At 39.1% G+C, this 15,302-nt stretch overlaps 2 protein-coding genes across 3 annotated transcripts in view; one reads left to right on the forward strand and one right to left on the reverse strand.

Annotated features, from left to right (window-relative positions):
- Positions 1-1,944, forward strand: part of LOC123961870 (protein arginine N-methyltransferase 8-B) — a 47,264-nt gene extending 45,320 nt beyond the window's left edge. The window contains exon 10 of the mRNA XM_046037640.1: positions 102-1,944. Coding sequence (XP_045893596.1) covers positions 102-185 — 84 coding nt within the window. The 3' untranslated portion in view covers positions 186-1,944. The remainder of the gene's footprint in view (positions 1-101) is intronic.
- Positions 1,945-2,127: 183 nt separating this feature from the next.
- The window catches only part of cracr2aa (calcium release activated channel regulator 2Aa), a 16,970-nt gene continuing 3,795 nt past the window's right edge, over positions 2,128-15,302 (reverse strand). The window contains exons 2-18 of one of the 2 annotated variants that reach the window (XM_046038666.1): positions 13,925-14,332; positions 12,270-12,381; positions 11,981-12,170; positions 10,086-10,232; positions 9,642-9,732; positions 9,421-9,516; positions 8,042-8,229; positions 7,437-7,508; positions 7,007-7,052; positions 6,735-6,823; positions 6,249-6,597; positions 5,955-6,087; positions 4,944-5,025; positions 4,468-4,582; positions 4,267-4,368; positions 3,775-3,851; positions 2,128-3,373 (exon numbers count right to left, since the gene is read on the reverse strand). In XM_046038666.1, the coding sequence (XP_045894622.1) occupies positions 3,286-3,373; positions 3,775-3,851; positions 4,267-4,368; positions 4,468-4,582; positions 4,944-5,025; positions 5,955-6,087; positions 6,249-6,597; positions 6,735-6,823; positions 7,007-7,052; positions 7,437-7,508; positions 8,042-8,229; positions 9,421-9,516; positions 9,642-9,732; positions 10,086-10,232; positions 11,981-12,170; positions 12,270-12,381; positions 13,925-14,134 (2,187 nt within the window). In that variant the 5' untranslated portion in view covers positions 14,135-14,332 and the 3' untranslated portion in view covers positions 2,128-3,285. Of the gene's footprint in view, positions 3,374-3,774; positions 3,852-4,266; positions 4,369-4,467; positions 4,583-4,943; positions 5,026-5,954; positions 6,088-6,248; positions 6,598-6,734; positions 6,824-7,006; positions 7,053-7,436; positions 7,509-8,041; positions 8,230-9,420; positions 9,517-9,641; positions 9,733-10,085; positions 10,233-11,980; positions 12,171-12,269; positions 12,382-13,924; positions 14,357-15,302 lie in introns of both variants that reach the window. The other variant, XM_046038667.1, reaches the window with a different exon arrangement.

The following is a 15,302-nucleotide window of genomic DNA, read 5'->3' on the forward strand; positions in this document are numbered from 1 at the left end:
CCCCCCCCCCCCCCCCCCCAGCCTCAGCTAAGGATTCGCTTAATCATTACCTCCCCTCTCTCTGAAAACCCTCTTTCTTTTCTCCCTCTCTTGACCTGCAGCGCGACTTGGACTTTACCTTCGAGTTGGACTTCAAGGGACAGCTGTGTGAAGCGGCCATAGCCCATGACTACAAGATGCGTTAAGTTTGACTGGGGGGACGGTGCCCCACTGACTACAGCGCCTGAGCACCAGAGGCAGACAGAAACTCTCCCGTGACCACAGACAGACACATTGGCTGACGTAAAGAGGGGCATAGGATAAGAGAAAACACCAGGTCAAAATACAGGAAGAGGTGGCCCCATTGACAATATCAGTACTTTTATTGCAGCGTATGATGAAGGCAGGATGTTACTGATGCTGACTGTTAAACAATTCTGAATGTAACACTGATTAAAAAAAGAGGCCAGGAATTTTTTGGTGAATGTTATTGATTATTGATGTGTGTATATGTGAGATGGAGTGATGTATCTGTGTGTTTTATTCAGTACTTGTTTTCCATAAAAACCTGGACCTTATGGAGGGATAGTTTTTAAATTACACTAGAGCTCATCTAATGAATTACTGTATTGTCCATATTCTGCTGTAGGTAGGCAATACATTTAAGGTGTAATTCTTATGTCATAATATGTACTGTGGGGAATGGTCAGATCTCTCAATCAGAGAAACGCTTTACTTTATCGTCAAATTAATTTAGCAATGTTGGAAAACTAACAGCAAAGGACAAACCTGCGTAGGTGCGTATATGTGTAACGTGAAAGGTAGCACGTGTTTGCATAGTCAGTGTACTACTAGCTTCCTGTGAGTGTGCAATAGAATGTGTCAAAGCTCACACTGTTGCACAGCCTGGACTCCAGATGTGCTCTTTGTTGTCACTTTGATCTGTGATGTTGACATGCCAATAACATACCTTCCCCATTCTAAATGCCTTGACCATGTGCCGAAGTGTACCTAGTTCTTTTCCTCGCTGCTGCATTAAGCTCTTTTCTATAGTTTCATATATAGGTGATAGCCACTTTCCTTTTATTAGATTGAGATTAGATATTACTTATGCTCAAGCCATCTCAAACAATCCAACCTTACATATCTTATTAAGTCCTAGCAACCAGCTCTGATCTCAGATAATAAGTTTCCCCACTGAAATTATGAAAATGATAACCAAGATACAGTGACACTGCAGGTCGTCGAGTGTCACTGTATCTTGGTTTCAACCTAATGAGACTGAGAATCATGTTTCTTAAGTTTGAGTTTCTTGAGTACTATCACATGATGCGATGCTAGAGTTTACAGACTGTATTTCAGTAGGACAGACTTCCCCTGTGCTCTTACTTAGGTCATCGCCAAGCTATCCACTGAAGAGTTTTCTTCAGTTGAGATGTGGATCAGGGCAAAAGATTAACTTAAAAATATTTAACACCTCACATCGATGTTCCTATTAGCCTCAAATATCGACTAAAGAAAACAATACAAAAGTTTTATCTTTGAAACCATTTGGTGATAAATAATCTCTCCCAGATTGGAATTGTGTGTTTATGATAGTGTGGAGCCAAGCCTCTATTCCCTTGTGTTATCTATTGTGCAGAGGCCCAACTGAATCTTTTCTGGGCTGTAACCAAAATGTAAAATACGAGCACTTGGGAGCAATGACGGAAACTAGATAAGTTATAAAGCATTCAACTAATGCTAGTATCAAACACCACAAAGTGTAGTATCAGACTGAGTGCTACCTTCTCAGAGCAGAGTTAATTTGAGCCTACGTATTTAAGAGGGCACTGGCTGGGACAAATAAGCAATACGATGCTTACTAAAGCTTACATTAAATAATACTTAAGACATCCTACTTATTTAGAATACTTGCTTCTCAAATTGTTCAAACCTTGTTTGCCATATAGTTTATAAGTCCAAACAGATCTAATAAATTGGCATGTTAGATCCACATGTATTACTATATTTAAAAAATAAATGTTGTTTCACATGTTGTCATGTCAACCTCAAAACTGAATAAACAGCAATGTCTAAACTCATCCACTGGATGATGCTGTATGACTTATTTTAATTTCATTGTACCAGAAAGAAATGACTCAGTCACCAGTTTGTTTGTTTTATTACAAGTTATATTAACATTAACAATTCTTTACTGATTTCTTTGTTTGTTTTATGCTATTTACATGTATACATACATTAAAGTGATGTTCAAGATACTGGCAGTAGTGAAGCACTATTAGTGATTCTAGTGCAATATCAAACAGTAAAATCTGAACTTTTATCCTTTCTGTAACATATTAACATGTTAAAGTGACACCATTTTCAAAAAATACTTGGCACAGAGGAGTTTAGATTATTTGAAATAAACATTTTACTCCAGTAAACTTAACTTGGTCAATTGGAGAAAAATAATTATCTGCATTATTATCTTAAAATACAAAACACACAACTGAGCCAACCTCCCAGCTCAGGTAGCCTAATAATCTTCAGTACTGTTACAACAAAAACAACACAGAATTACAAATCAATAATCATGTGCAAAACATAACACAAGTCTATCAAATAAAATACTATAAAATGTGACAGCCCTGCTACAAATACTACATTTGAAGCTAATCATTTTCAGTGTTTTTTTTATTTTATTTAACTACACGGCTATTTTTGTTTATTCAGTGGACAACACACAGGTGAAAAAACTAAGACACCTGTGTAATTTAGCAAAGGTGACGAAGCAAAACAGCTAAAAAGCTACGCACAACTGAATAATATGTTAATATATACAGTAAAAAGCCCACATGTGACAGATAAAGGGCCTTTGAAAGGTAAATAAATATTTGAGAGCTACAGTCAGACTTTGGATGAATATCCTACATTTATAAAATGAAAAAGTTAAAGTCTCAGTTTTGTTCCGTTGTTTTTATATCTAAAAGTCAAACTAAGGTAGCCTTTGAACTTTTCAAATATTACAATTATTTTACTACATTTCATAAAATGTCCATTTACTCACTTTCAAACTGCAAATAACTTGGGTAAACATAGAGAGTAGACTGTTCATAATAGTGCAATAACACCCGTGACAACATACGTACAGTGTTCATTCTGGTGTTGGGTTTACCCTGAGTGCTACATGGTGGAAGACAGTGGAAACAGTTGTGCTGATATTCAGAATAATGTGTCCTCTGTGGCACATGTGGTCACACTATCACATTGTGAATCTTAGTAAAGGGTAGTGCTACTGTGTTTATGTTGACTGCTTAACTGTTAGCAGCAGGATCTCTTCTTCTCAGAGGGGCTGCTGACCAGCTGGACTGTCTTCTCCTTCTCTCTGTCCTCTTGCTCTTTCAGAATTCTAAGAGGCATGAACAAATTCATTTGTACATTTTTATGGTATACCCCTAATTGGATTGAAGAAAATCGGTCATTCTCAGACAGAGGAGACAAAATATGGTTTAAACAATGACATGAACAGCTGTGCACTTGGTAAACAATGGCAGATATTTTCACTTAAGAGTGACTGCTTTCTGTTGTGTTGTCCGGAGCCAGCAGATAACAAAAAGCCCTTTGTTCCTCCAACACAGGACGAATTAAACATTTGGCTCTCTATGACATGCCTTGTTTCAGTACAGAAATAATCCCACTTTAAAAGCCGTTCAAGCAGACAGTTGCTCCATATTAAGTCTAAACCCAATTACTGTTCCTTTGTTTTCCTGTTGCATAAACTCACACAAAAAGGCCATTATTTTTGCTCACCTGGCTAACTGAACCATGGACTCCACCACATTGTGCCCAGAGCATGCACTGCACTCAAAGAAAGTCATTTGGCAGTCCTGCAAAAGAAGCAAATGATGATGATGATGATGGCTGCTGTTATCATGTAAGAGAAAGGCTCATGTGAATGAAACTACTTTTTGCACACTGATCAGGATATCAACAAATGTCAATTCTGTACTATTTGCAAAAGTAGTAAGACAAAAATGTTTCTCATGTAACAATATCAGCTCACATGGTCACCATAGAAACTACAGTACCAGCCAGAAAAAAAGAAAAGAAAGCTCATAAAAGCTAACTCAGAATCATACTGGAGTTGCATCCACATAAAAATTATCTCTATTCTGTGATCATTTTCATCGTTTCTTTAATTTATTAAAACAAGAAAAAGGCACCACTTTGTTACTGTGGTCTGACAGGTTAGAACCTGACACTAAGAATCTTGAGCTTAGCAGACAAACTAATCAAACAAACCTTGGCTAGTCTTTCGCCCAGTCCTTTCTGAACTTGTCTCTCCATCTCCTTGTCCGTTTTGTTTCCCAAGAGCATAAGAGGGATGTCCTCGCCTGCGCCCTCCTGTCAAAGAAAAAAAATCACTGAATACAGAATCAAAGAAACTGATCTTCAGAAAGGACCAGGCCACCAGCTTCCCTGTTGCTATTGTGACTGTCTTACCTTTACACTCGTCAGCCACTGTCTGACAGCGGTGAAGCTCTGCACAGCTGTGATGTCATACATCACAACCACACCGTCAGCCTTGCGAAAGAATTGTTTGGTTATGCTTCGATACCTGCAGGTAAGAGGAGGCAAAAAGAGGAGGTGTTGTGTTTTCACTGGTACTGAAGACTCCCTCTTGGCTTTACGTGTATTTGTACAACTTGTAAAAACACAGCAATAATATTTTCAAATGAGAACTTACTGATGTGAATTAAGTTTTAAAAAAACTGATCAAATAAAGAAACTTTTACAAAAATTATTAATTATAATTTATACAAGGAAACTATTTGATTTAATAAAACAAGTACACAAATACAACAAACACACTCTTTTATCAAAGTGCCACAGCTGACAGAAGTAAAGCATAGCTATAGTTATGGTAAGTATAGTTACAGTACATCAAAGACTCTGGTCATTGTGTGATGATCTCTCACCTCTCCTGTCCTGCTGTATCCCACATCTGCAGTGCCACATGGTTGTTGTCCACAGTTATTGTCTTTACACTGTAATCTACACCTGTGCAAGCAGACAAGAAAATGTTAGTCAGCACATTCCATTTTATTATTGTTTACTGTACCAACAACACTGAACAAACAACTGTATAAACATGTGCAAGTATACACATGCAAATCTATACATTGACCTGAATTAATTTGATTGTTGCATAGTTGCAATGTATTTTAAAAGTAAATAAATTTATATCTGAAAAATAATGCAAAGATCAATGGAAGAAACCGAAAAACTGAAACTGCATTTTTTTTTTTTTACTTGAGAAAAACCCAGAGCACCTTCTGTGCTACTTCCAAACATTTATTACACAATACTAAAACAAAATAGAAAAGGCTTAACTGAAGCACCTTGACAGTAGCACTTTTCTTTTATTGCTGTGCCGTACTTGAAAATTAAATCCTACAATAGTTGTATGTTTTAAAGAATGAAGACGGGAGGTTTATATTTCACACTGGTTGAACCAAAATGTTTAAATGAATTTTTAACATTGGCCTTAGAGAGCAGCACACTTCTTTTTATTAGATTCTAGACAGGTGGCAATATATTTGAAGTCAGCTGCTTAGCCCTTCCCTATGAATCTGCACAGGACAACATATCGTACACTATATATACACACACCAGAATTATCATTAAACATACAGTTTTATGCTGCTAAGTGTAAGACATTGCTTAATATCCATTATTGTGAAACATATTGCACAGTACAGTAAAATCTGGTTACAGCAGCTGTCTATACACAGTCTTATAGCCTGTACTTTCACTGCAGATGCTGCTGTACTCTGAGTTTGACTTTATTACATTTCAGTCTCCAGTGTTAAAACCAAGTGTTACATTCAAGTGCTTGGTAAGCAAACACATACGGAACCTGAGGTCAACCACAGAGTGTTTTGTTGCCTTTGCTCACAGGAACCGATTACATACAATACAGTACATACCCACAGTGGCAGATGTACCAGGGCGGAAGCAGTCGTCACAAAAACGTCGAAGGAGGGAGGTCTTTCCAACACTTGAGTTCCCCACCAGGATGATCTTGAAGAGGCGGTCAGGCAGCGAGGGGCCACCTTCCTCCTGAAGAAAGAGAGAGATTATGGTAGCAGAGATTAAAGGCAGGTTATGGGATCTCAGTGGATACACCAGGGTCATGATGCCATGACACAGTAATTGCATTCCTGTAGTGCTTAAATGAGAAGCAAACTTTACAGTATATTACTCGATGTCCACATGCTTACATTTATGCTGGTCTCCTTGCCAACAGGCTGACCCCTCGGAGATGTCGGGGTTTCCCTTTTCTCCTCAGTTCCCTTCGACTTTTGCTGCTGAGCAGAAGACGCACACGGGTAAATATCGCTCATCACCAAGTCAATATTCTCCTCATTGTCTGAGGCTTCCTCTCCTTCACTACACTCGTGAAGGGTTTGAGCCTGACAGTCATTCTGGAGCAGATGTGGGAGGGGGTCCTCCTCGATAGAGATGATCCTCTGGAGGTGCCCTCTTGTCTCTGCTGTGTGGGAGAACTGGCATGACCCATTGGTTAGGTTCTCCCTCACATAGCCTGTGGTCAGCTCCTCCTCATCCTCACTGCAGATAGAAAGTAACATTATAGCCCAGACTACAGTGCTAATGGAGAAAATGCAGATCCACCATATACACATACTGTACAAACTGTCTTGTTGTCTATTTGACAAAGACTAATGTAATTGTATTTAATGGTTTACCTTTTGAAGACATTTGTGTTTGTGTGTTTCACAACACTGATTAAAGGCCTCTGCTTCAAACCTGAAGGTTTCTGAGAAATCTTTGGTTTCTGCAAAAACAAAACATAAGGTTTTTATTCATATTGCAGCATGACATTCAGGGTGGGTATTGAGAGCTCTGGTGATCACTTAATTTTTTTTTACTCCTCTAATCTTTAAAAAGACATGAAGTGCAGACAGGGCACGCTTAAATAATAAAGTCAATAAATTACACCATAATAAACGGCACATACCTGATAACGCATGTCCTTTTCATCTCGTAAATGTTTGTTCATTTCCCTGGATACAACAAAGAAACAAAAGGTATTAAAGACTTTTCATGATATTATACTTTTACACAATTGTCAACATTGTAACTGACCAAAGTCTATTAATTTTAACGAGGTGAATAACTAACTGAGATGTTACTCATTAGTTTTGGCTATCCTACTATTTGTGACAATAATACAATAAACAGCAGCAGTGGTAAACTTTACTTTCACTAAAGAGAACTGGCAAGAAAATAGACAAACCACTTACCTTTTTAATTTTCAGTTAGACAAGGCTAGGTATTTTGCTTTCAATGATTTCAAACCATTAGGCCTAATCATTTAAAGCCTAATGACTTCAAATCCCAAGACAAAAATCCAGCTGACATTACTGTCTTGAATTTTGTTTTTTTACCTCAAAAGGTCCAGTTGTTTGAGGAGGCCCGCTCGCTCTCGATGCAGTCCCTCAGTCAGTCTGTATATTTCCCTGTGTGTTGAACAACAACGCATTCTTTATTAAAAATACTCTATGACCAAACAGACCCAGTTTGTGCTGTGGTTACACTTTATTAAAAACTAGTGAGAAAACCTGGCCCAGAGCAAAGAAAGGCGCAATGAGTTGTTAGACTAGAGTGGTGTGTATATGACGATACGGTTTCATACCCTTTTAAACATGAGACTTGTCCTCATATGAGAATGTAGACGTGCAGAGTATAAGAGAAATGTCATCTGCTATAAAGATTTTTTTTAAATAATTATGGGTTACAGCAATTTGACTACCATTTTACTATGTCCATCAGCGGTAAACTTGATCACAAAGACATGAAAATCATGTCTAAAAGTCAGCTCTTGCTTATACAGTATAAACTGTAAATGAAGTATGTATCATTATGCCTCTCCATTATTGTTTTTAGCAAAAACATGTGATTGCATCCTGACCAATGAGTAAGAAATAAGAATCTGAGAGGGCAAAATAATCAGGGCTGTAGTTATGAAGAAGCCTGAGTAAATAAGACTCACATCTCCTTCTCCTCATGAAGCCGTGCAGACTGCTCCTGCAGCACGCTAAGCTGCTCCTGTGCCAACAGCAGCTCTTGGCTGGTGTGCTCCAGCTCCCGTGCTAACTCGTCATTCGTCTGCTTTAGCTTCACGTTCTCCACCATGGTCACATGTTGTTCACTGTGAAGCTCTTGGCACTGGCTCTCCAACTGGAGACAGACCGGTGGCAAAAAAAAAATTATGCAGTAATCCGCCAGCCCGTGTTAGTCACATGTAACATATTGGAAGTCTCTCTCTGATCACATCAAATAAATACAATCTGTAACGCTTAATTTCTTGATTTTTTCATTTCAAGTTCCTTTGTGGAGGAAGATAAAAATATCTAAATCTGGTGACTCCTAGTGGTCCACTTTCACACAACCTATTCTAACCGTTGTGCTCTCAGCTCTAAAAATGAATGTTAAATGTACTGAGTGTACGTAATATGAGGGGACAGCATGATGTGAAAATACAATACCTTCTAACAGCTGAGGGCCTGTTAATATTTTCCAACAAACTGCTTGTTTCACCTGCATTCCATTAATACACATAATAGTGAGCAATACCATACTAACTGCTTTTAAAGCTGTGCTTGCCTGTATACCGCTGCATGTCTCCACAAACAGGAAACTTGGTAAACAGCTGACATATTAATCAGAGGTGCTAATGAGCTGAGAAGAGAAGCAAAGTCCTTGCTGACATGACCGGAATTAATTTCAGTTCACTCATTAGCCTTAAAAGCCTGAGTCTGTAAATGGAGGAGTGACAGGACCTATTAAGATCTAACAGCATCTTTCAACAGATGATCAATAGATTATATTGTATTTGATTAAATCTGACAAATCTCCATATGACTGAGTGTTAAAAGAAGGGTAATGCTATATGCAAATCTGCAAGGTTTTCACACCCATACCTTTCTGTTTCTATCACGTAGAGACTACAACCGACTGTGACACACAGGGTCATAATCTGGGAATTAAATCCTTCTCATCCGCTTGGTAAAATTTAGTATCACTGAATATATTCTCTTGAATGCTATGTACTGGACATATAGTAGAATTTATATTGTTTGGTGCTTGAACAAGTGAGAAAATGTATTTGTAGGGAACCGGCCTGTGTTATATGGTGATATTTTAATAGTGTGTTGCTGTTTCTGTGGTAGTAAATCACTTTATTAGCCTTTTATAGCATTCTGTTACCCGTTATCTTGTTTGATCTGTCTAACATGTGTTGCTGCTCTGACAGCTGAATTTACCTTTGGGATAACTTCAGTGAGAGAGTGTGTGTGTGTTTAGTCTTTCTTATCGACTGTGGATGCTGCAGTGCACTCTGGGGAAATCATTTTGCCACCTCTCACTCACCCTTCTCTGTTTCTGAAAGAGCTGCTCCAGCTCTTTCTCCTTACTGGACAGCTGGAGCTCCATGTCTTGACTGCGAGACAGAAACCGCTCGTAGTCCTTCAGTGCAGGGATAAGAGAGGGAGGAGCGAGGACAAAGGTGATAAGGAAGAAGAAGATGGACAGTATTTGATATAATTAATGACAAAGAGGAAAAAAACATATGACATATAGTAGGTTTGTACCTGCAGCACAATCCTGTCTTTTTCATTTTTTATTTGCTGCTCCATTTCCTCATAAAGGCGCTGGATCTCATCATCGTGTGTTGCTGCTTTCCTGTATGGATAAAATTCAGATGTGATCATGTGCTATGTACAGTACAGTATGTAACTCACAACATGTTTGTGAAACAACTGCCTAGATCAACACACTTTAACCCATATAGTATAGTCTTGAATGACACTGTGTGATTGCCTTAAGAAACAACAGGTCTATGAAAGCCATTATTCAAGAGCACAAGGAGTATTTATGACAGCTTCTAAAAGTGATGGGCACACACTCACTAATTAGGGGAGCCATTTCACAGCTCAGTCAAATGCTCCTTAGTGGAGACCTTACAATGTAAAAAACCCCTAATAACCTCTGAACTTCTTCTTTGACTGAAATATACAAAGATATCCCATCCTGACCTTTTTAGAGCGCTCTCCATCTCCTTCTTGTCCTGGTTGGCCTCTAAGATCTGGGAGGTCACTCTGGCAAGGAAGTCTTCAAAGTTGGATAAAAGGTGTGGTTCATCCCGGCGTAGCTGGGCCCACAAGCTGCGCACCTCAGCAGGACTGATGGGATAGAATGGAGGAGCAGGTGTAACCATGTACACAACAGTGTCAACTTCTCTTTTTTTGCAGTCTTTGTCACGGGGTTTCACAAGAAATTCACAATTCTTTTTAAGAAGAGAAAGAAATAATGTGGCAAGGACATGGGTGGAAATTCTTAGCACAGCAACAACACAATCACATTCATAGACGTAGCCGCTCAGGTACCAGATCATAGTGGCTTTTAAAACGACAAGATGTTTTTCTTTTATTTTGTTGTTTTAATTCTTTATCTGTGCTGTTGAAGCACTTTGTAACCTTGTTAAGCAAAATGCTATATAAATAATGTCTTAAATAATGTTATCATTATGTTCTTAGCCTTGAAGACAATCAATCGTGAGGGTGTGGCAAATGTAAATGTGATATAATTATGTACAGTGGTGGACGAAGTATAGTCAGGAAAAAGTACTCAATGCAGAAACATGTCCCCTGTGCCTGTTATACAAGTATATCATCAGATTATTATTCCTACTGCATTCGTATAAAAGCAGGATTTTACTGCTGCAGTTGTTGAGCTTTTCATTATGTATTCATCTGCTGATTGTTTTCTCCATTAATTGATTGATTGTTTGGTTTGTAAAGATTCTGCCGTCGCAGTTACCCAGAGCCCAAAGGGACAGCTTCACATCATTTGTTTTGTCCAACCAACCGTCCTTACCTCAACATTCAAATAATTTACATACTTAAAAGTAAAACCAGCAAATCTTCACATTTGTGAAGCTGGTACCATGAAAGGTTTTTTCCATGAAAAATGACCTAAACAATCAAAATAAACTCGTCATATGTTTTGCGTGTAAAAAGTAATCAGTAACTAAAGCTGTCAGATAAATGTAGTGAAGTACATATTTCGCTTTGAGACGTAGTGAAGTACAAGTAGAAAGTGGCATGTACAGGTACCTCAAATTTGTGCTTAAGTACAGCACTTGAGTAAATGTACTTAGTTACTGTCCACCACTGATTATGTAATTATGTTTCCACAAGAAACAATGTAATGTGCCTGTAAGCTATGATACGGTAGGGAAAGTCAAACAAATCCCTGCAAGACTTTTCAACAGTTACAAATACTTCTCCTTAAACTCTGGCCAACATCAATATGAGTTAGTGCTGCACAAAGTGACCTGAAACGTCAACTCGAGCTAACCAGGTAGGCGGAAGCCAACCGGACGTGTATATCTGGCATCCACCTCCACTTCTGTTTACTTTTATTGAGTTGGAGTTGTTTGTTAAAGGTGAGTCTAGTCATGCATTTTATAAGATCCTGTCATTACATGTCTTCCAATCTAACAAAGCAAATGTCTAAACAGACCTCAACTAGAGTTACTAATGACCAGTGAACATGGTATGAAATACCAATGCAGAGAGAGTTAATACTAATGGTTTAGATAAGTTTGTGAGGGCTTTCAGTTCCAGGAAAAGTGTGACTGTTTCCTTGAACTGAAGCCTCCTCTCAAATCCTAATGTTTGATACTAAATGTCTATGTTTCAAACACAATCCTGTTCAACAGACTTAAAGACTTAACTGTCACACTCTAATACAAAGAGGCAGAGCACGGGAACAGCGGTGCTTGAGAATGGAAACTCCCAACTCTTATATAGTTTACACAGCTGATTAAAGTCTCAGGCTAAGTAACTTAAAATCTAATGTAAACTTAAAGGAGGTGATAACAAAGTGTGCAGGTAGACCAAACAACACACACACATACAGTACTCACTCTTCAAAGACACTATTGGCTCCGAGGCTCTCCATAAGCATGCAAAAGTGTTTCTCCTCCTCATCCTCATCTCCTCGTGCCACACTCTCCTCCCAGTGGGTCTGGTATAGGACCTCTGCCGGGCTTTCACAGGGGTTTTTCTCCCCCATGCCTTGTTCTACTGAAATCTTCCGACCGAACAAAAACTTACCTAGAAAAATCAAGAGCTTAAGTGCACGATCGAAACACCAGACTCCAATCTACTGATGATACTAGTAGCATTGTTATGAGAAGTAGGCTGAAAACATACTAAAGCCGGAGGAGAACTCGTCGAGGGTAAGGTATCCATTGCCATCGGAATCAAGGGTATCAAATACGTTCTCCAACTCTTCTGCACTGAGAGGGAGCCCGCCATTTAGTCTCTAGTTAACAAGACACAAAATACAGCTGCTATTGGGAAGAACAAAGACTCAAGGACATTAACTCTGCTGTAGCTAAAAAATTGCTACTTGATACTTATAAGAACAGTCATTTGCGTAGTGTCTATGATGTGCAATGCAACAGTTGGTGGTTCTTTCTCAGCTATTTATGTCAGAATTTGACTAAATTAGCCCAATTTAGTCTCATTCTTATTTGAACCAGAAAATGTTTAATGGACATGCATCATCTCCAGCAACACAATGCCTCACACTGTTATCTGGATAGTCCCAGTGCAGATACAGTCTCCAATTACTGACCACTGGCAGCTCTACTGGAACCGATGTTGGCTCATGGGAGACTGTCAAGAGCCCTTTAACAGAATATTTTAAGTAGACTGAGATACTATTTGAGAAGGGAGGGGTCACAGCTGGACCCTAACCAAAAGGCGTAATCCAAAAGGGACACGACAAAGTGAGATCCTCCCAAAAAACCATCTGACCATGACAGTAACTGCTGGACCATTTACGAGAACGGCCAACACAGCCACACTCTGTATCAGCGTGGTTTTTATGCATGTTTACACTGCTGCAAATGTTGACTGAGGCCACCCATACAATCTAGGAGAGGTGAGAGGGAAAGGGTGGTTATCTGTTTAAGATTATCAGCTGTTCTTATAAAGTGCGTTATCTGGGCAGAACATATCCCTTATGTCAGCAAACAGTAGAACTGTAAAGCTAGCGTGATGGTGGTCATGGTGAGAAACGTACTTTTAAGCTGCAAAGATCCAGAGAAAACACTGTGACTGACAATATTGTGTCACAAATAAAGTTCCACTCATTTAGGCTGATAGATCATTTGACAGATGTATTGAAAGTGTAAAAACAAAAATATCTGCCGGTATCAAGTGCTGCATTTAAGTACAGCGTGTACTCAGGTGGTCATATAAATAGAAGGGAGAGAGACTGGACCACTGTCCGCATCGCAATCTAATTTCCAATTTCCATTATTCCATTATTATAAACACCGGATCAAAGCATCCCCTCAATGTATTTATGCACCTCAGAGCGAGATCCTACAAGTGCTTCATCAAAGGATTAGCCACGACAGGGATGAATATCCGAGGGGCAAGTGAATCTGCACAATAATGTGAGTGGAGGAGTTGCATGACAAAGCTGTGTCTCAGTCTCTTTTATGCTGCTATGAATAAGGTTCACGTGTCCCGTCCATGTCCTGTTCAGCATCATTACTGAGTGCACACGCAGTCCCTGTACTTTATGCTAATTCTGGATGAAAAAGGAGTCGTTATTTCTAAATATGATGACAATGTCAATGAGACTTCTTATTTACCGTGGATGTTAAAAATTGGTTCAAACTGCGCTGATATTTTCTCAATTAGGTATCCCTACAAGTAATTAAAATTGCTAACAATGCGTTTCTATTTTTTTCTGTGGCCCATTTATGGGGCTAGCATTAAACCACTGAAGTTCTTTTAATGTCGGTCTTTACACTACTTTAAAACAGTCACCCTTGTGTCAGCAATCTCACCTGCATGTCACGTCGGCTGATGAAGCCCTTGTTCTCGATGTCACACATCTGGAAGAACTCGTGGGTTTTCTCCAGGATAGTGTTTTCTCCCAAGTCCCCATTCTCGCCTTTTCCCGCCTTTTCGCTGCTTCCTTGCCTTTGCCATGCAGCTCGGGCCACCGTGGTGGTGGTGGTATTGGTGGTGGCACAAGGAGCAGTAAACGCAGCCATGGTATCGGTGAGTCTGTTGATATACGAGCTTTGCAGGTGTCCTTCACATGAGCCAAGTACAGACAGAGGTGTGGAGGAAAGTGATCCTGGAGAAGTCGCGCTTCAGGCTGCTCTACAGGCTGCTCTACATCTGAGGCTCTCGCCAATGTCACCGATTGTCATCCCTTAGCAACCACCTCTTTAATAAGTCGATGAAACCTGGGAGAGAGACAAGAGGAGAGTCTGCAGTTAAAATAAGTACAGCCCCTTGCTCAATGAAAAGAGTTAAAAATATTATTCTAAATACATGTACTGCATCAAAAACATGTACATATTGTACAAAATAAAAAGTCTATAAAAAGGAGTGCTGTTTTAACCTGATAAATCAGAAATATACTTGAAAAAATGATATATCACCATAGTCACAAGCACATGAATAACTCAATACCACACATTAAAAGAACAGACTAAGAAGGGCACCTTGATTTTTAGTTAGCTTTAGTGGTGATTATACATTCACAGTTCAAAAAAACTAACAAAAAAAAAACAGTGCGTCATTGTTGTTATGCAAACCTGTATGTTCATTAATGCTCTTCCTCAATTCTTTCACGCACACATTATCAGTCTGATTTAAATATAGTTGTGCAAGGTTAAACACTGCGTGTGCAGCTAAAACAACAACTGCTCTTCTCCTTTACTTCAGGAACGATAGCCCTCCCTGAGACTAACGACATCTGACAGTAAACCCAGAAGTGAAAAGAAAGTTGTGGTATGGTGAGGAGGGATCTTGTCTGCCTGAAAATATTGACTGACATGACTCACTTAGTGGTGGGTTTCATGCAGTCTGCAGTTCTATGTGCATTGGTATGGAAGACTGGAGGCTGCTGTGCACCATGAGTTGGCTAAGTCGATTCATGAAAAAGAGCATCAGGTAGTGTGTGTGTGTGTGTGTGTGTGTGTGTGTGTGTGTGTGTGTGTGTGTGTGTGTGTGTGTGCTGACCCATGCAAATGTAGATATGCGGGACTCGTATAAGAAAAACAGACAGAAAGAAAATGCATGTAGGCAAGTAGAAGGAGAAAAGAGAAGAGACATAATACACACACACACACACACACACCCCTTTTTAACTCTAGTACTGGTATAATCTATATTCATTTATGCATTTTCAATTAATACATTTAATAATAA

This window comes from Micropterus dolomieu, linkage group LG22, assembly GCF_021292245.1.
Source record: "Micropterus dolomieu isolate WLL.071019.BEF.003 ecotype Adirondacks linkage group LG22, ASM2129224v1, whole genome shotgun sequence".
Lineage (NCBI taxonomy): Eukaryota > Metazoa > Chordata > Actinopteri > Centrarchiformes > Centrarchidae > Micropterus > Micropterus dolomieu.